Source organism: Sycon ciliatum, chromosome 4, assembly GCF_964019385.1.
Source record: "Sycon ciliatum chromosome 4, ocSycCili1.1, whole genome shotgun sequence".
Taxonomy (NCBI): domain Eukaryota; kingdom Metazoa; phylum Porifera; class Calcarea; order Leucosolenida; family Sycettidae; genus Sycon; species Sycon ciliatum.
Genome location: NC_088646.1, coordinates 14,137,268 through 14,157,612, shown reverse-complemented (window position 1 = coordinate 14,157,612; position 20,345 = coordinate 14,137,268). Strand labels below are relative to the sequence as shown.

The 20,345-nt window shown below is 50.2% G+C and overlaps 1 protein-coding gene and 1 long non-coding RNA gene across 2 annotated transcripts; both read left to right on the top strand.

Moving 5' to 3' along the window:
- Nucleotides 1–2,916: 2,916 nt before the first annotated feature.
- On the top strand, nucleotides 2,917–15,725 carry LOC135813617 (uncharacterized). Its single transcript, XR_010553045.1, has 3 exons — nucleotides 2,917–3,094; nucleotides 13,324–13,401; nucleotides 15,346–15,725. It is a non-coding gene; the product is annotated as an uncharacterized LOC135813617 (long non-coding RNA).
- A 1,315-nt stretch (nucleotides 15,726–17,040) lies between these two features.
- On the top strand, nucleotides 17,041–19,872 carry LOC135813412 (uncharacterized protein K02A2.6-like). The gene is made up of 2 exons (XM_065326509.1): nucleotides 17,041–17,281; nucleotides 17,699–19,872. Exons 1-2 carry the CDS (start codon nucleotides 17,041–17,043, stop codon nucleotides 19,870–19,872), a joined length of 2,415 nt encoding a protein of 804 aa, XP_065182581.1.
- The last annotated feature ends 473 nt before the right edge of the window (nucleotides 19,873–20,345 follow it).

The window sequence follows — 20,345 nt, the reverse complement described above, 5'->3', positions numbered from 1 at the left end:
GTCATTTTCTGAGCTGCGAACGGGCATAAAGGTGAGAAAATGTCGGATTTTGACCATTTGTGCTCACCTTTGAATTTCAACGTACCTCTCTATAACATGAGCCAGCTGTAATGTGAGTGGTCGCATTGGTTTGAATTTTGGTTTGCTTGTAGGGCGCTGGCACCCACATTCAGTGACCCAGAAAATTTGGCACTGCTGTGAATAGTTTAGTCGCAAAGTAAAGATTCACGGGTACAAAGCCCGAAACTTTGATATAGGTTATTATTCAGCTTTCAGCAGCCCTGGGCGAGTTCTTTAGAGGAATGTGGGTCTTTTTCTTGGTGCCCTTGTCTATGTCCAGCTACACAACAAGTTGAGGATGGTCATTGTCATTTTCTGAGCTGCGAACGGGCATAAAGGTGAGAAAATGTCGGATTTTGACCATTTGTGCTCACCTTTGAATTTCAACGTACCTCTCTATAACATGAGCCAGCTGTAATGTGAGTGGTCGCATTGGTTTGATTTTTGGTTTGCTTGTAGGGCGCTGGCACCCACATTCAGTGACTCAGAAAATTTGGCACTGCTGTGAATAGTTTAGTCGCAAAGTGAATATTCACGGGTACCAAGCCCTAAAAACTTGGACATAGGTTATTATTCAGCTTTCAGCAGCCCTGGGCGAGTTCTTTAGAGGAATGTGGGTCTTTTTCTTGGTGCCCTTGTCTATGTCCAGCTACACAACAAGTTGAGGATGGTCATTGTCATTTTCTGAGCTGCGAACGGGCATAAAGGTGAGAAAATGTCGGATTTTGACCATTTGTGCTCACCTTTGAATTTCAACGTACCTCTCTATAACATGAGCCAGCTGTAATGTGAGTGGTCGCATTGGTTTGATTTTTGGTTTGCTTGTAGGGCGCTGGCACCCACATTCAGTGACTCAGAAAATTTGGCACTGCTGTGAATAGTTTAGTCGCAAAGTGAATATTCACGGGTACCAAGCCCTAAAAACTTGGACATAGGTTATTATTCAGCTTTCAGCAGCCCTGGGCGAGTTCTTTAGAGAAATGGTACTGTTGTTGTAGTACGTTATTCTCCTGGTGCCCTTGTCTTTGTCCAGCTACACAACGAGATGAGTATGGTCATTCTCATTTTCTGAGCTGCGAACGGGCCGAAAGGTGAGAAAATGTCGGATTTTGACCATTTGTGCTCACCTTCCAATTTCAACGTACCTCTCTATAACATGAGCCAGCTGTAATGTCAGTGGTCGCATTGGTTTGATTTTTGGTTTGCTTGTAGGGCGCTGGCACCCACATTCAGTGACCCAGAAAATTTGGCACTGCTGTGAATAGTTTAGTCGCAAAGTGAAGATTCACGGGTACCAAGCCCTAAACTTGGAGATAGGTTATTATTCAGCTTTCAGCAGCCCTGGGCGAGTACTTTAGAGAAATGTGACTGTTTCTCTTGGTGCCCTTGTCTATGTCCAGCTACACAACGAGATGAGTATGGTCATTGTCATTTTCTGAGCTGCGAACGGGCATACAGGTGAGAAAATGTCGGATTTTGACCATTTGTGCTCACCTTTGAATTTCAACGTACCTCTCTATAATATAATTTTCACGGTTCGCGTGAGACTCGGCTGGAAGCCGGGTTTTCCGCATCCGTAGGAACGCCACCACCCTTCAAGGATCAAGGCGCAGATGCAGTTCCTAAAGCGGTGGGAGGTGAGTAGATCAGCTCACCAGCAAGTGGTCAAAGACCGAAAATCCCATTCACTGCATACATGTTCCTCGTGCCAGGCCACGAGTTCCCAATTAAAGGGGAACTGTCACCAAAAATATTTTTTGTCTTATCTTGTAGTTCTTTGGCTCCTGATCACGATGGTTTTATCCGTTTTTCTCTGCGATGGCTGGAAGTGGGTGAAAACTTGAAAAGAAGGTGCCCAAAATTGTCCCGAAGTACCGAGTGACGTCACGCCGGACTTGACCTCCACGCGTACATTCGTCGTCAAAAACGAAGTCCAGCCCGTGTGCTGGTCGATTGAGCTAGCTGTTCCAATGTACGGTGCACGTGTGCCTTTTGAACTGTAACACAGATGGGTACGTCGTACCGAAGGAGAATGCCAAAGAGGCAGTGACCCACGTGCAGCTACACAGCCAAATCAAAATAAAAAGCAGCTGAGCTTTCACCTTTTTGACTTCTTCCACGAGGATCTAAGTTTTATTTTGTGAGAACGGAAGTACGTCGTTGTTTTGAACTTTTCGTGTGAGGAACAACACGATGATGAGTGCGTATGCAGAAAACAGTACTCCTCCGGCCGGCGATAACACCACCAACCCGAGCCCCAAAGGAACGCAATGTAGGTACGTGAAGGCGATTCATCTGGCGATGTTGCTGAAGATGCCGATGACAAACTCCGACGTCTTTCATTTCAGAGCCGAGTGGGCAACACCGCCACCTTCGGCTTCGATACAACGACATCATTTTCAAGCACGAGGTATGTGTGTCACACTAACAGCAAACAAACATCCTTCCACTCCTTCGTAATCACAAATAAAACAAAGAGCTGGAGCTTCGTGGAGGAAGTACCAGTGCGACAAATTGCTGTCGACTTTAGTATATTTTGTCCCTTTTTGGCGTTCTCATTGTGTACAACGTACACATCGAGTGTCCGAGTTCAGAAGGCAAGCGTGCACCGTACATCGAATAGTTGGCTCGATCGACCAGCACACGGGCTGGACTTCGTTTTTGACGACGAATGTACGCGTGGAGGTCAAGTCCGGCGTGACGTCACTCGGTACTTCGGGACAATTTTGGGCACCTTCTTTTCAAGTTTTCACCCACTTCCAGCCATCGCAGAGAAAAACGAATAACACCATCGTGATCAGGAGCCAAAGAACTACAAGATAAGACAAAGAAAATTTTTGGTGACAGTTCCCCTTTAACTGTGGGTCGCAGCACGGCTAGAAAAAATCCTTCCGTTATTATTCAGCTTTCAGTAGCCCTGGTTGAGTTCTTTAGAGAAATGTGACTGTTTCTCTGTGTGCCCTTGTCTATGTCCCGCTACACGACGAGATGAGTCTGGTCATTGTCATTTTCTGAGCTGCGAACGGGCCGAAAGGTGAGAAAATGTCGGATTTTGCTCATTTGTGCTCACCTTTGAATTTCAACGTACCTCTCTATAACATGAGCCAGCTGTAATGTCAGTGGTCTCATTGGTTTGATTTTTGGTTTGCTTGTAGGGCGCTGGCACCCACATTCAGTGACGCAGAAAATTTGGCACTGCTGTGAATAGTTTAGTCGCAAAGTATGGAATCAAGCAAGAGTACGAGTGTGAGATCGCCTAATCACAGCCCGCCGCGCGAAGCGCGAAGGGCTGTGATGTAGGCTGATCGAACATGAGTACGAGTGTTTTGATTGCATTTCTGACATGCACCCGCGCTTGAAACTCATATCGGACTTGTAAATACTTCGCGAAGGGCTGTGATTGGCTGATAGAACGTGAACACGACTGTTTTGATTGGATTTCTGACAAGAACACGCACTTCGATCTTCCTATCGCGCTTGAAAGCACGACTGTCAACCTTCTCGAGCCGGAGTCAAGTAAAAAAAAGCGAGCTTGATCAGTGAATCAAAGCCCTAGTGGAGCGGGCTTTGATCGTAAAATCAAAGCCCGCCTGGGCGGGCTTTGATGGGAAAATCAAAGCCCGCTCCACTAAATATGGAGTTCTACTTCTTGTAGCATGCTTTGATGGCCTCATCTAGGCCCTGCTAGGTGCAATGCGATTGGTCATCTCCGTGCCTACAGTCTTGTGACATGTCAGAAGTGAAGATTCACGGGTACCAAGCCCTAAACTTGGACATAGGTTATTATTCAGCTTTCAGCAGCCCTGGGCGAGTTCTTTAGAGAAATGGTACTGTTTCTCCTGGTGCCCTTGTCTATGTCCAGCTATATAACGAGATGAGTATGGTCATTGTCATTTTCTGAGCTGCGAACAGGCCGAGTCCTCGCGGACACGAGTCCTCGCAATGTTCGTCCATCACAGACATCAAGCGCCGCAAGGAGCTGATACGCAAGAATGGTCGTTGCTTCATCTGCCTGAAGAAGAACCACATGGCTCGCGACTGCAAGTCCAGGCTGAGATGTAGCAAATGTGAGCATCGACATCATACGTCCATTTGCGAACCCAAGTCGTCAGAGCAGCCTGGGACTGGCGCGAAGACATCATCTCCGCCATCTAGACAAGGCGGAAGTGGAAAATGGTCGAAGTCAGTGTTTTCGTCAACAACCGCAGCTACTGTCAGCGACAGCGGAGCTGTATTTCTACAAACTGCACAGACCTCGGTGGTCTCGCCTCAACGTCCAGATCGAAAAGTGCCTGTACGAGTAATGCTAGACGGTGGGAGCCAACGCTCGTACGCTACATCATCGGTACTGACTTAGCTGGATGTGCGCCGCTCCGGTCAAGAACGTGTAGTGATAAACGCGTTTGGCGGCGAACAGCCAAGCCCAAGCACACTCCGGGACGTGGTCGAACTGGACATTCAGTGCGTCGATGGCAACCGGATTCATGTCAACTGCATCGTCGTTCCATCAGTCTGTGCACCCATGCAAAATCAGCACACCGCAGATGTAGTCACAGCGTACGAGTCTCTACAGAATCTCAGTCTCGCCGACAACTGTGGCGGCTCAGCTAGCATCGACATTCTACTCGGCGCTGATGTTTATTGGCAGATCGTCACGGGCGACATCGTTCGTGTAGATGATGGGCCAACTGCTCTCGATACTCGCCTCGGGTGGGTTCTGTCCGGACCAACAGGCAGGTGTAATTCAGGCATCATCTCCACTAACGTCGCAACCGTTCACGCTTGCGATGTCGAACCATCTACCGTGCAAGATCCAGACAGTGCTTTGGTCCAGCTACTCCAGACGTTCTGGCAGCTTGAATCCATCGGCATCTTGCCTAATGAACCGGACACTCTGCAGCTGTTCCAACAGACCATCCGCTACGATGGGCAGAGGTACACGGTCAGGTTGCCATGGAGGGAGAATCATCGCGCGCTTCCAGACAATTACAGTCTGTCCGAGAAACGGCTGCAGTCAACACTCAAGAAACTGCAGAAGTCACCAGAAATTCTGAAGGAATACAATGCAGTAATTCAAGAGCAACTTCAGAAGGGCATCATCGAGGAGGTGCCAACTACAGAGCACGACGTGGTGGGCGAAGTACATTACCTGCCTCACCATCCTGTCATTCGGCAGGACAAGACCACTACGAAGGTTTGTGTGGTGTACGATGCCTCAGCCAAGGTGAAGACGCATCCGTCCCTGAACGACTGCATCCACACGGGACCACCGCTGCTCGAGCAGATCACCAGCATACTGCTCCGGTTCCGAACGCATGCGGTAGCCTTCACCGCAGACATAGAGAAGGCGTTCTTGATGGTTGGGATTGAGGCAGCCGACCGCGACGTCCTACGCTTCCTCTGGGTCGACAATCCCACAAGCGCTCAGCCTGTACTCAAGACGTACCGATTCACGCGTGTTGTCTTCGGTGTATCCGCTAGCCCATTCTTATTGAACGCTACCCTGCAACACCATCTCGCCAAGTTTGATCCCGAGTTCACTACGAAGCTGCTGCAGAGTCTGTACGTGGACGATGTTGCGAGTGGCGGCAACAGCAATGCAAATGCGTTGGAATCGTTCAACCGTGCCAAGAATCACCTTGCAACAGGCGGATTCAACTTGCGCAAGTTTGTCTCCAACTCCGCTGAGTTGAATGAGATCGTCAATGGTACCGCAGCGACACCACTGTCGACTAACGGTCTGCCTACTGTCGCCGTGGACAACGACTCGTATGCCAAGACCATGTTGAACGGCTCATCCGCAGCCACCACCAAAGTCCTGGGCATTCCATGGGACAGGACATCTGACCGTCTTACGTTCAGCGTCGACGAGGTGTTCAGCACGACCAAGGTCGACTCGCCAGTAACTAAGCGCCAAGTCCTATCGGCGTCAGCCAAGCTGTATGACCCCCTCGGACTCCTGGCACCTATCACCATCACCCTCAAGGTATTTCACCAACAACTATGCCAGTTGAAGATGGGCTGGGATGACCCATTGGAGGGAGAGTGTCTTGGCAAGTGGCAGACGATGATACGGGAATTGAAGGCCATGCCACCGGTCTCATTGCCACGGCACTACGCAACAGACGCGAACGGCAACATCACACGTGTCGAGCTACACGGTTTCTGTGACGCGTCCGAGAGAGCCTATGCAGCAGCGATCTACATTGTGTTCACGACGGAAGTGGGCACTTCAGTACAGCTAGTCGCTGCAAAGACTCGTGTTGCGCCGCTGAAGCAACAGACCATTCCCCGTCTCGAGTTGCTTTCAGCACTGGTATTGGCTCGCCTGATGGCATCAGTCTCCTCAACTTTGGCAGATCTGAAGATTGATCAGATTCACTGCTGGTCAGACTCCCAAGTGGCACTGGCGTGGATAGCTGGAGTGGAGCAAACTTGGAAGCAGTTTGTTGAGAGCCGGGTTACAGAGATCCGACGTCTCGTTCCGACGTCCTGCTGGAGCTACTGCCCAACAGCTTCGAACCCAGCCGACCTGCCGTCGCGAGGAGTGAAGCCCAGCGAGCTCACCAGTACCATCTGGTACACTGGTCCGAAGCGGCTACACGAGCCACAACCCCGAGCAGAAGTCGACAGCGGCTCCGCAGTATCTCAGTGTGAAGAAGTCGAGAGAGAGAGAGAGAGAGAGAGAGAGAGAGAGAGAGAGAGAGAGAGAGAGAGCGGAAGGCGACACCTACCACGGTCATGGCAGTCGGCGCTATCCAGTAATCTGGTGCGCACCCCGGCGCCATGCGTCCGAAGAGAGATGCTGCCCGGTCAGCTGATAAGGCCAGACAGCAACTGATTAATGTTGGCTCCTTATAGAACTGCAGCAGCAATATTCTGTGTTTGATGAGAGCATCACGTTGCACCATGCTCTGTACTCTAGTAGCATCACGCTGTTGTAGGAATGAGTCAGGTACATGTAGTACACTAATTTCTAAGCTCTCATCTGGAGGGAGTGTGGAATATTGCATGCTTGTTAGATATTGCATGCTTGTCAGATATTGCATGCTTGTTAGAGATTGCATGAATAAGAGTATTGTCACAAACTAATGGTTCGCACCAAGCATACATACAAGCATACAAGCAATTGATTATACAGTCTTCTTTCTTCTTTCTATCGTGTCTTCTAAAGTATTTTACTTACCTTTTGCGCCATGGTACGCCTACGACGTTCCCATGGTCTTCACGTACGACATACGGTTTTCTAGCCCTTTTTCCTGGAGCTTGTCTCCTCGTGTCGTTTCTGTTTCATTGGTTTTTCATTACGTTGTCTAGTGATAAGTTACAGTTTTGAGTCTAAGTGAACCCAAGATGCGCTCGCGTTGAGCCAAAGCAGCCTTACAAGATACCGTTTTGTAAAGGAAGTAACACGTTAGTTAGTTTGAGTTTTTGAGGTTATCAGTTCCCACACGTGTGACAGCGATCGTGGCTGGTGTTCTGGGTGGGCGGACAGAGTTTTTTTAATAATCTGCAGTGCAGGCAGAGGTGTTTTATTCATGGGTGTGACTGGTGTGGTATGATTGAGTGATTTGCGTGGTCTTTTCCTCTTTTTCCTCTGTTTACTATTAGAATCGAGGACGATTCTACTCTTGGGAGGGAGTTATGTTGTAGTACGTTATTTTGTGTACGTCGTGTGTACGTCATGTTGGTGCATGCGCGTGTTGCTGTGGTGTGAAAAGCAGTCTTCGTCTTGAGTTCATCACGTCTTCGTCTTGAGAGTTCATCATGTCTTCGTCTTGAGTTCGTCATGTCTAGTTGTGTTTCTTCGTCGTGTCAATAAACAGTCTTCTAAATGTAGTTATCGTCGTCCCTTTGTATAAATGTGGAGATGGCACGGGACTGGGAGCAGGTAGAGAAAAGCGAGATACAACACAAGCACGGGCAGGCATCAGAGTACGCCGATGTCCTCACCGCTCTACGCCAAGGAAAGCAGCAACAGCTCATCCAGCTCAAGCTCTTTCAAGGCCCCGATGACGTCATCCGCTGCCGCGGGCGCTTGGAGAACGCTGACCTAGCAGACAGCGCCAAGTTTCCCGCTCTCCTGCCCCCCCGCGGACCACATCACGCTACTTGTCATCCGGCAAGCGCATCAGAAAGTGCTACACAATGGTGTCGCGCACACGCTCGCGCGAGTCCGCACGGAGTACTGGATACCCACTGGTCGTGCCGCGGCAAAGAAAGCAATACACGAATATGTGATGTGTAAGCGCGTTCAAGGACTGCCGTTTGCGACGCCCGATTTCCCGCCATTGCCAATGGAACGAGTCTCCAGAGCCACTGCGTTCACCAATACTGGCCTGGACTACTTTGGCCCCCTGTACGTCTTCCGGCAAGCAGAGCCACAGAAAGTGTGGGTGGCACTGTTCACATGTATGACGACACGAGCCGTCCATATGGAGTGTGTTGAACACATGACAACGTCTGAGTTCCTGCTAGCGCTCCGGCGCTTCATATCAAGACGTGGCGCACCCCAACTTATTGTGTGCGACAACGCGCCTCAGTTCGCTCTGGCGCGAACGACCCTGGACACGGCATTCGAGACGTCGGTGCGAAGTGACGACCTTCAGCACCTTCTGACATCTGCCAGGATATGCTGGCGGTTTATCGTGCCTCTCTCGCCCTGGATGGGCGGGTTTTATGAACGCATGGTTGGGCTTGCAAAGCGCTGCCTGCGCAAGACCCTCGGCAACGCCCGGCTTCAGTTGTCACAGCTGGTGACGATGCTGAGCGAAGTCGAGGCAGTCCTGAATTCGAGACCGCTGACATACGTCGGTGACGACATCGCGGCTGTGCTGACACCATCGGCATTTCTCTGTCACCGGACTACGACAGCTCTACCACTGCCCTCGCCGGACAATTCGAACGACCCGGAGTACGTTCCGAACGCCACCCCAGCACACGACCTGGTCACCCTGTGGGCAAAGGGTGAGCGCCTGCTGAATGCCTTCTGGCAACAGTGGCGCAATGAGTACTTGGCGGAACTGCGTGACCGCCATCAGCGACTTCAACAGCGTGATAGAGCCACCACAGCGGGTCCAGCAGTCGGCTCAATTGTCTTGCTGACTGATGACGCACCAAGAGCTACCTGGAGGCTCGCTAGGATTGTTGATCTCCAGGTTAGCGCCGACGGTCACATCCGGTCGGCGACAGTCATCACTGCAGACAAACGCCAGCTGAAACGCCCGTTGCGCCTTCTGTATGCTCTGGAATGCGAGGATGTAGCACCCGCCGCCGAAGCCGCTGCCGCAGATACACTCGCCGCCACAGCCACACCCGCCGCTGCCGCCACGCCGCCGCCTGGTCGTCCGCAGCGTGCAGCTCCTGCAAGGCAACGCCAGCAACTCCAGCAGCTAATCAACAGCGACAAGTTGTGAAGATGACTTGTTTGCCAGCATCATAGTTAAAATTCGTATTGTCTTTCTCTTTCCATCTATCGTCTCCCAATTTCTTATCTTCATATACGTGTATGTAACTAACTTCGTTCCCGTCTTTCTGGGGGGAGTGTCACGACGGGTGTCGTGATTCTATTCCAGCTATCTCTTAGCCTGTCACCAGGAAACCCTATATATAGGGTTTGACATAACGCTACACATAAAGACCCTATATATAGGGTTAGGACCCCTAAAGAAAGGGTTTGATCAGTCCTCACAACTGGGCACACAATACACACAGTTTCACTTGGTTTTTTTTTGATATTTTCACTGCATTGCCATTGATGTTAGCAGGAGCGCTCCTACGACGTGCGCGAGTGTCGCCGCATTTGCTGCTTCCGACCCACGTGTGGATCAGCTGATGCAGAAACGGCAATGGCGGGAGCGGCAGCTGCGACAGCCGCTGTTGATGCTTCGCCTTCTTCTTCAGGAGCATCCGACGCTGCTGGAACATCGACATCATCATCCTGAGTCGACACCAGGTCGCCAGGAACATTCTCATCGCCCGAGTTCGTCTCCACTAACTCAAGTTGCTCTTCCTCCATCGTGAAAAATCAAACCCTAGATATAGGGTCTAGAAAATGTTACGACAGCGCTGCACTAAAACTAACCGTACTCGAAGAAAACAGCAACAAAATGATCACGGTCTTCAGCAAGAGAACCGTACGTACATTCTACGTATGTAGGCCCAGGCGTCTAGTTGCCATAGCAGCCAAGTGGGCTCTCAAGAGAGCTCAAGATAGAACGCGCGGCTGAAAACCCTATATATAGGGTTTGACAGGCTAAGAGATACACATATGCAAACCAAGTCATCATATTACTACATGTACAGGAGTTGCGATCTGGCTTCACCTTTTTTTTCTCCTGTTTTTGTCCCTCTTGCTCATGTTTGAATTTGCCGCGACGCCTTTGTTTCTCCAACTTTACATCATCCACTTACATACGTACTGGTAGTACCTCGCGAGTTCACCATTCTGGGCTCACACCTAGACCACGACATGACATCCATCTTGTTCTTTTCTGTTGAGTTACCTTTTTTCCGTTTTCACCTTGGGGCAACAGCGAGTTCTCCGCTGGTGCCATATCACTTCAAAGAAACGGAAACTGTTCAATACTCTAGATCCTTGTGCGGTTTGAACTCACCCCTAGCTCTCCCACTGTACCCAACTAATCTTCATTCCGCACAAAGTATGTGTGCAAGTGGATCTCTTCGATTTCGCTCAAATTTTGCAGGTATGTTCCCTTTGGGGTGTAGATCGATTGTGCAAAGCCCTTGAAAAAGTTTCTGAAGGGAACCTTGAAACTTGCATACCCCTCAAAAATTGTCGGTGGCGCAAGGAGAAGCTTGGCGTTTGGAGTGACAAGTGATCACCGCTGGTTTTCCTTGTCAGAGTCAACAATACACTTTATTCTGCAGCGTTGGGAGTAGTGTTGGAGTAGAAATTGCTGAGGAGACATTGCGGAGGGGCGAGCTTTCTTGCGCAGGTATGACTTTGGTCGAGTGGAAAAATTCAAAAAAGTTTATTTCAAGAAAACCCCAAAAGGAAGACGGGGGACATGTCGGATGATGTCCTCAGCGCTAGAAGAGGTGTTCTACTATCTGCCGGTGTATAGTTCTTGCCAATTGAGGACGTAGCTGGCTGTTTTGGCAGCGGTTGTAAATTGGCTATTTTCAAGACGATCATTTGTGGCGTCGGGGGGGGGGGGGGGGTGGCCCTGGTCTTCTGGGATCCTGGCGTGGCTGAGCGGTACTGCTCCAGGAACTCTTCTAAGGTGAGGCAATGTTGGCTTGATGGAGTTTTGTTCGTAGCTTGTTCGTATACGCTGTGGCGTGACTCGTTTGTAGACCCATAAAGAGTGTGATATTTCGGCCATATTTGAGGGGTATGCAAGTTTCAAGGTTCCCTTCAGAAACTTTTTCAAGGGCTTTGCACAATCGATCTACACCCCAAAGGGAACATACCTGCAAAATTTGAGCGAAATCGGAGAGATCCACTTGCACACATACTTTGGTATTCTCAGACATGCTCTCTTTTAAGTTTTATTGTGTGCACTCAACACACCGCCTCACGATCACGCAAAAATTCTAAAATGTGAGAGCACAAATCATAAAAATAACAAAAAGAACAGAATCCACTGGCTCTGTGGGGGCCTCTAGTTATCCTCATAGAAGGGCAAATAAAAAAACGAACAGAACACACGCGCTGTGCGGGCGCCTCTTTACCCTCGAGGAGAGCAAATAATAAAGAAGAAAATGTTGGGAGAACAGAAAATACAAAACTCACATACTCATCACGTTCACAACAACACACGTACCCTCTCACCAACGAAACTCCTCACGCCGTCTGCCATGTCGTCCGCCATCTCAAAGCGCTGCTCACCGTCCACATCCTCACACTGCAGCCTTCACCTTCCATCCTTCTTTTTTTCTGTTTTAGTTTTTCTTCTGGGCACAGTTTTACGTCGTGTCCGGGACCATCCATCGATCATCCTTCTTTTCCCTTTCCTTTTCTTCTGGGCACAGTTTTACGTCGTGTCCGGGACCACCAGTGACGACGACTGACAAGAGACGGGAGAGACGAATGATGAAGGACGAGGACGATGGACTAACTTCTTCAAGACGGACAAAACTGTGACGATAGGACGACTGGAGATGACATCGGAAACTGGGAGCGAAGGCCACGCAGGACGAATCCAGAAGTTGCAGTTTACAACAATTTCCATTACCGCTGCCACCAATGTTAGCTGCTCCCGGCTAATGATGCCCCCTCACACCGGAACACAAGGGTTTTATATGATTGGATAATTAGAAGTATTTGATAAGAGTGTAGACAGAAGGAGAACAGGACAACGACAACTCAAGGCAGACTAGAACAGAACAGAACTGGAGCATGCGCTCTTCTATGTGAGTGGCTCATTGCCAAGGGGAACGAGCGGGAAATACGAATAGTGAGTATTCAGGTCGTAGCATACATACACCTATTACATATGCGTGCATGCATGTGGGTTAACAGGTATGTACGTATACTTCTTATAGCAAGTATATGAACCCTGAAACCAACAAATACACCTTCAAGCAGCAGAGCCTTATGGCAACCCTAACACCATCTGGCGTAAGTGTACCCACCAACCGAACTAGCTGGCACTACACGCCTAACACACACACACACACACACACACACACACACACACACACACATACATACACCCAGACATACTCTCTCCATCTCTCTGTTTCTGTCTCTTTGTCTCTCCCTCTCTGTCTCACTGTCTCTCTGTCTCCCTATCCGTGTGTCTGTGTATGCATGTGTATATGTGTGTCTATATGTCTGTCTGTTCCTCTCTCTCTCCCTCTCCCTCCCTCCCTCCCTCCCTCCCTCCCTCCCTCCCTCCCTCTCTCTCTCTCTCTCTCTCTCTCTCTCTCTCTCTCTCTCTCTCTCTCTCTCTCTCTCTCTCTCTCTCTCTCTCTCTCTCTCTCTCTCTCTCTCTCTCTCTCTCTCTCTCTCTCTCTCTCTCTCTCTCTCTCTCTCTCTCTCTCTCTCTCTCTCTCTCTCTCTCTCTCTCTCTCTCTCTCTCTCTCTCTCTCTCTCTCTCTCCTCTCACTCTTTCTTTCTTTCTCTCTCTCTGAATTGAGTGGCTGATTTGTTTTTCGGTACATATGCATATATTCTTTCCATCCGTGTGTGTGCCTGTGCACATGCTGCACATGTGTGTGTGTGTTTGTCTGTATGTGTGTGTGTTTGTGTGGGTGTGTCTTTCCGTATGACTGTGCTTGGTTTGTTGTTGACAGCCCTAAGTATCGTTCATTGCCTGCACGAGCTATGAAATACAATAAACAGGACACTATCCTGACACTATCAATAAACAGGTTAGTTACTCGTGTGTGTGTGTGTGTGTGTGTGTGTGTGTGTGTGTGTGTGTGTGTGTGTGTGTGTGTGTGTGTGTGTGTGTGTGTGTGTGTGTGTGTGTGTGTGTGTGTGTGTGTGTGTGTGTGTGTGTGTGTGTGTGTGTGTGTGTGTGTGTGTGTGTGTGTGTGTGTGTGTGTGTGTGTGTGTGTGTGTGTGTGTGTGTGTGTGTGTGTGTGTGTGTGTGTGTGTGTGTGTGTGTGTGTGTGTGTGTGTGTGTGTGTGTGTGTGTGTGTGTGTGTGTGTGTGTGTGTGTGTGTGTGTGTGTGTGTGTGTGTGTGTGTGTGTGTGTGTGTGTGTGTGTGTGTGTGTGTGTGTGTGTGTGTGTGTGTGTGTGTGTGTGTGTGTGTGTGTGTGTGTGTGTGTGTGTGTGTGTGTGTGTGTGTGTGTGTGTGTGTGTGTGTGTGTGTGTGTGTGTGTGTGTGTGTGTGTGTGTGTGTGTGTGTGTGTGTGTGTGTGTGTGTGTGTGTGTGTGTGTGTGTGTGTGTGTGTGTGTGTGTGTGTGTGTGTGTGTGTGTGTGTGTGTGTGTGTGTGTGTGTGTGTGTGTGTGTGTGTGTGTGTGTGTGTGTGTGTGTGTGTGTGTGTGTGTGTGTGTGTGTGTGTGTGTGTGTGTGTGTGTGTGTGTGTGTGTGTGTGTGTGTGTGTGTGTGTGTGTGTGTGTGTGTGTGTGTGTGTGTGTGTGTGTGTGTGTGTGGTGCCAGCTAGTTCGGCAGGGCCGGCGGAGCCGCTCCGGTCGGTCCGGCCATGGCCGGACCAACTTTTCGGCCACCGACGATTTTTTTACGACGCAGTAACGTTATGACTGTTGTGATCATCGATTGCATGTACGCGTACTTGCGATCTCGCTCTGATCTTGCCGTGTACGTGTGCGCGCTTGAGGGCTAGCTGTGGCCTGTGTGTGGGCGACGCCTGTAGCTGTGGCGCGACCTGAAAGCACGTGCCATGATGGATTCTACATTGTAATTAATTTTGTAGTCTTGAGGGTATTTCGTCAAGTGCTTCAGATTCTTTTACTGAACGAAGTAGTTTTTCAAATTTTTCTCGCTGTTTGGTCAGCTTAGCTGCAGTGCATGCTTAGCAGCTATGGCTTCTTCCAGCGAAATATCTGTGCCAGAAGTGCCAGTCCACCCAACCACTTCCTTCGCGTTTCCTCGGCGGGAATTTGGGAAAAAGACAGTGGTGAAGCGCTCTTGTCAGGCGTCACAATTATTTCAAGACATGGTCTTGGTTGACCTACGATCAAAGCAAAGAGACATTGTGTTGTGTCACACGTGCGCAAGTGCTGTGCTGGCGAAAAAACTTGGCCGGACCAATCAACAATTGCTTCCGCCGGGCCTGTTCGGTTGGTGGGTACACGTATGCCTGATAGTGTTGGGTCTGTTGCCAACGGGCTCGGCTGCTTGAAGGTGTAATGTTGTACCTGCCACCTTTGTTGGTTCCAGGGTTCATATACTTTCTATTTGAAGTATACATACCTGTTAACCATGAACTGCTTCTGGCTAGATTAACTCTTGTGTACTCAATGGTGCTAGTGAAGCTTATATCAGATCCACTCTGATTTAGCCACCCACACTAGTAGCAAGTATTACCTTCACTGGGGGCAGGGGTTCTGCAGTTGGATCCCAGGACGGATACCCTGATGCCGTCAATCCTTTTTCTGCACCTTGTCCTCACCCACTTACTGAGGTGTGGTGAGCCCATAAGTGGGATCATTTTCAAGTCCACCCAGAGTTTTGGGGATTTCAGGGGGTGTCGGCCGTTGGGCGGTTCAATAGCCAATTGAGTCATCTTTCCAAGATTCCTTTTGAGTCTCTCTCCCCTCTCCCGGGAAGACCCACGTGGCCAGTTTTGGCAGTGAGCAACAAGTACAAGTACAAGTGTGTGTGTGTGTGTGTGTGTGTGACAGCAAGGGTGGTCTAGCTGTTCACCGCTTTTCCGCACCTCAGCCTCAGCCTCCCGAGCCCCGGCAAGTCTATGTGCAGGATGCCTGCTGTGCTGCGCACTGTGCTGTGTGTGCCCGCTGCTTTCGGTCTGTGCAAGGCCGCGGTCGTCACCGGTGCTCGAGGACTGGCCCGCGCCCGACTGCCCAGCAGCGTAATTCGTTCAGCCATGTATGCGTGTGTTCTCGCCGGTTCCGTTTGCCCCACCATCTCCGGCGTCATCAGGCTGCGTGCTCCATCTTCCTCTCTGATGCCCCTCCGGGGCCCACGTGACCCCTGTGGCAGTGGCTCTACAGGACAGGACAGGTGTGTGTGTGTGTGTGTGTGTGTCTCTCTCTCTCTCTCTGTCCGCCTCTCTCTCTCTCTCTCTCTCTCTCTCTCTCTCTCTCTCTCTCTCTCTCTCTCTCTCTCTCTCTCTCTCTCTCTCTCTCTCTCTCCGAGTCTCCGAGTCTCCCTGCCTATGTGAGTGCTCAGATTGATTCTATTTTTGGTTTCTTGGTAGGCCGCTGGCACCCACACGCACTCACCCCAAAATGATCGCAATAACCCCGAAATTATTTTCAGGTTTCAGCAGCATGGGGAGGTTGTTCACGGCAATGTGTGTCATTTCTGTTGTGCACTACCCTTTGTGTGCCTATTGCAGGAATTCACGCTGGTCACTGTCCATGTTGCAGCTGTGAATAGTCGGTAAGGTGAGAATTGGTGAATTTTTGACCATTTGTGTGCACCTGTTCATTTCAATGTACCTATGGGTAAATGGGGCCAGTTACAATGTGGGTGCTGGAACTGCTTCGATTTTTGGTTTAGGCTAATAGGCCGCTTGCACTCGTAGGCAGTGCCCTAGGAAATTTGACCTTGCTGTAACTGGCTGGATTTCCAAGTTCGGATGTACGGGCAAAAAAGCCACAAAGTTGGACATCGGAGCCGATTTCGAATTGTGGCTCGAGGACATTGATGATTACCTGAAAATTTGTGGAGTTACGACGGCAGCTGATAAGAAGAGGCTGTTTCTGAACCTTGCAGGCCTCGCTGTCAGGCGTATTGTCAAAGGAATCGTAGTTCCTACTCCACCAGCTCAGGCTGATAGCAGTGCCGGATGTGAGTACAAAGCTCTGACGGATGCTGTAATTGCTCATTTTCATCCTGCCACAAACACAACATCGGAGCGCCACCGGTTCCGTCAGCTTCGTCAGAATGAAGGCGAGTCTGTCACATCATTTGTGGGACGCCTGCGCGAAGCAGCTGATCGCTGTGAATTTGCGTCTACTGCTGTGGACTCCATCGATCAGGGATAAATCCGTGACCAATTGATCGAGGGCCTGCGATACCAGGAGCTACGTAAAGAACTTCTCAAAGAGTCAAAGTTTACACTAGCCAATGCTGTGAGCAAAGCTGTTGCGCTCGAGTCCTCTATCACGGACAGCAAGCTTTATGGTAACGCTGCAGCTACTCCATTGTCTAATTCATTCTCTCAAATTCACCGTGGTTCACACTCCCAGCCCGTCTCCGCGCACAAGAAGTTTGGGAAGTGCAAGTACTGTGGCCGCTCGCATCCAAGAGGCAAGCAGCATTGCCCTGTAGCGGATTCTACTTGTGGCAACTGCTCGAAAGTCGGCCATTTCACAACAGTATGCCTGTCTCGCAAGTCTGATAACGCGTGCATGGCATCCGAACAGGTGGAGGAGGAGGACGCCAACTATTTCTGTGATTACGCATTCTCAGTGGATACTTCTCAGCACCAGCAATTTTTTCGTAAGACGCTGATCGTCAACGGCCGTCCCTGTGAAGGTCTATTGGATACAGGTGCTACCCGATCGGTGCTAGCCGATGATGTTGTCCAGCCAACGCGAAAGAGTGATCGAATTTTGAAAGCGTACAATGGCGGCATCATCTCGACACTCGGTATGGCTGATGTGACGATCTCTGTTGGGTCACGCAGCATTGTATGTACAGTCGAATGTCACTTATCCGGTCGCCAGTTATACGAGCGCATCGGTTATCCGACAAGCCCAGGAGTGGTAATTTTATGACTCTCAACAGTAAAATTCTAAATTTTTGTTTTGTTTTGTATATTATACGGTGTAATATGCATTTACTTGAAGTAGATGTGGTCAAGTATGCTAACATGTATGTGTACATGGAGAAATTCATGAATATGCATGAATATATGTAGGTATTGTGTACATAAATCAATGAAATCCAGCCATATATGCACATAAAAATGATATCAGTTATCCAACATATTCAGTTATCCAACATGCCTGATTCCCGAAGTGGTCGGATAAGTGACATTCGACTGTAGTTGTTTTGTTGTCCCAGTCGCGTCTGGCCGCCAAATCCTGTATGGCCCGGAGGACGTCATCTCCGAACTGGAGTTGCTGACCTCTGCTGAAGTCAATGTGGTGAACGTGCCCATCTCTATCACAGCGGACCCTGACACCACTCCAACAGCACTCCCACCCCGTCGGCACGCGTTCAGCATCCGGGATGAAATTGCCAAGGAGTTGGATCATCTGGTGAAGCATGACATAATCGAGCCAGTGCGAGAAGCTACTCCGTGGGTCTCACCGTTGATGCCGGTCAGGAAGTCGAGCGGTGCTTTGCGTCTCTGCGTGGACTACCGCATGCTAAACAAGATCGTAGTCCGGGAGCGTCACCTACTTCCCACCGTTGAGGAAATCAATGCACAGCTGGACGGTGCAACAGTGTTCTCTGTTCTGGATGCTGAATCTGGCTTTCACCAGCTCCCTTTGGCCGATGAATCTCGTCCGTTCACCACTTTCGCAACGCACAAGGGCCTCTTCAGATTCAAGAGACTCCCATTTGGCATTGCTTGCGCACCGGAGATATTCCAACGCGTGGTGTCTGACATCCTTGCCGGCCTACCTGGAGTTATTGTCTATATAGATGACATTCTCATCTATGCCCGCAATCGACAGGAACACGACGAGCGCATGGCTGCCGTACTCCGTCGTTTGAGCGAAGCCCATCTGCGCTTAAACTGGGAGAAGTGTCGAGTACGTCAGTCAGAAATCAAGTACTTGGGACACTGGCTGAGCAAGGATGGTGTGCGTCCTGACAGTGACAAGCTACTGGCAATCCAACAGTTGCAGCTGCCGCAGACCTTGACAGATGTACGTCGTTTCCTTGGTATGGTGACGTACCTTGCCAAATCCATACCGCAGCTTTCACAGACAACTGAGCCGCTGAGGAAACTGGCTCAGCGACAACCGTTCATCGTTGATGATGCGCTGACAGCCGCATTCACCGACGCAAAGACAGCCGTGGCCTCGTCGCCAGAGTGCTTAGCGTACTTTAAGCCATCCTTGGACGTCCCAACCAAGGTAACATGTGACGCATCTCCACTTGGTCCGGGTGCTATTCTGTGGAAGCAAGACAAGAGAGGCACTTGGTTACCTGTCACCTGCGCCAGTCGTTCACTGTCCGATGTTGAATCCCGCTATCCCCAGTTGGAGCACGAGATGCTTGGTATCGTATTCTCTCTGACTCGATTCCGACAATACGTCCTGGGGAGATCTGTTCAAGTTGTGACCGACCACAAGCCCCTGATCTCAATCGTCCAGAAGCCGTTTGACGAAGTACCACCACGGCTGCAGCGCTGGATGGTCGCTCTCATGCCATACCAGTGCACCTTCTCACATGCACCTGGGAAGCAGATGGTGTGTGAAGACACATTGTCAAGAGCGCCTGTCCAAGACTCAACTGCCTCACCAGAAGAAGCCCGCTCTATGGCCGAGTTCATTGGCCTGGTCTTGGAAGAGTGCCCAGTCAATATCGACGATATCGCCAAGGCGACTAGTGATGACTCCCTGTTGCGCAGCATACAGCAGCGCGTCTTGATGCAATCATGGTCGCAAGTCACACCCGCCGAAGAGCCATACTACCTTATCCGATATCAGCTGACGACCATTGACGGCATCCTGCTATTCGGTAACCGCTGTGTAATACCAGAAGCTCTCCGACATGCCGTACTGCAGTTGGCCCACGAAGGTCATCCGGGTCGGGACATATTCAAGGATGCTTTGCGACGACGAGTATGGTGGACCGGCATGTCTAAAGATGCAGACAAGTTCGCCGAGCAGTGTTCGGAGTGTTGGCGCCGTCATACAAACCCCGCACAAGACCTGCTGCCATCAGAAATTGAAGAAGCGTGGCAGAAACTGGCGGTTGATCTGGTGTGTATCGAGGGTCAACAAGTATTATCCATCGTTGACTACGGTTCACGCTATCCGGAACTACTTCCCTTGTCAGCTACCACAACCGCAGCTGTCATTGACCGGCTGATGGAAGTATTCGCGAGGTTTGGCCTGCCTAGCGTGTTGGTGTCCGACAATGGCCCCCAGTTTGCCTCAGCCGAAATGGCCCAGTTCCTGCAGTGGTTGGGTATTCAGCACAATCGATCAAGCCCACGCTACCCCAGAATTAATGGCATGGTGGGACGTCTTCATCGAGTCGTCAAAGAGAGAATTTAATCTCTACGACCGTCCCTGTCTTTGCAACGCCGTTTGCCACAAGTTCTCTTTCATATTCGCAACTCGGTGCACCGAATGCTGGGCATGTCACCCAATGAGGCTATCTTCGGTCGCGTGGTTCGCACCCATCTACCTCACCATTCCACCCCACGCATTGTGAATGCTTCTCATCAGATTCGCGCGAAAGCTGACATGGCAGTCTCGCATGATAGTCGCCGCGGTGTTCGCCAGTTGCCTATGCTGCATCCCGGCACAATGGTGGTCTTGCAGGATGGCTATTCTGACCCAATAATTCTTTGGCGCGTGGTCGAGCAATATGGCAGACAAGTCGGCGTCACTGATGGCAGGCGGATACTGCTCCGAAATTGGCAGCATGTGCGAGAACATGCTTCACCTGCGTCATCAACTGCCACCTCTTCTCGGTCTTTGGATCTCGAGCCAGTTCCGACGCCAGATCTTAAGCCAGCTACAGC

What these genes read in the sequence shown, in the direction of transcription:
- LOC135813412 (XM_065326509.1), top strand. Translation starts at nt 17,041, where the DNA reads ATGGCATCCGAACAGGTGGAGGAGGAGGACGCCAACTATTTCTGTGAT. An exon ending in CGGCATCATCTCGACACTCG is followed by an intron (nt 17,282 to 17,698) that starts GTATGGCTGATG and finishes TTGTTGTCCCAG; the next exon opens with TCGCGTCTGGCCGCCAAATC.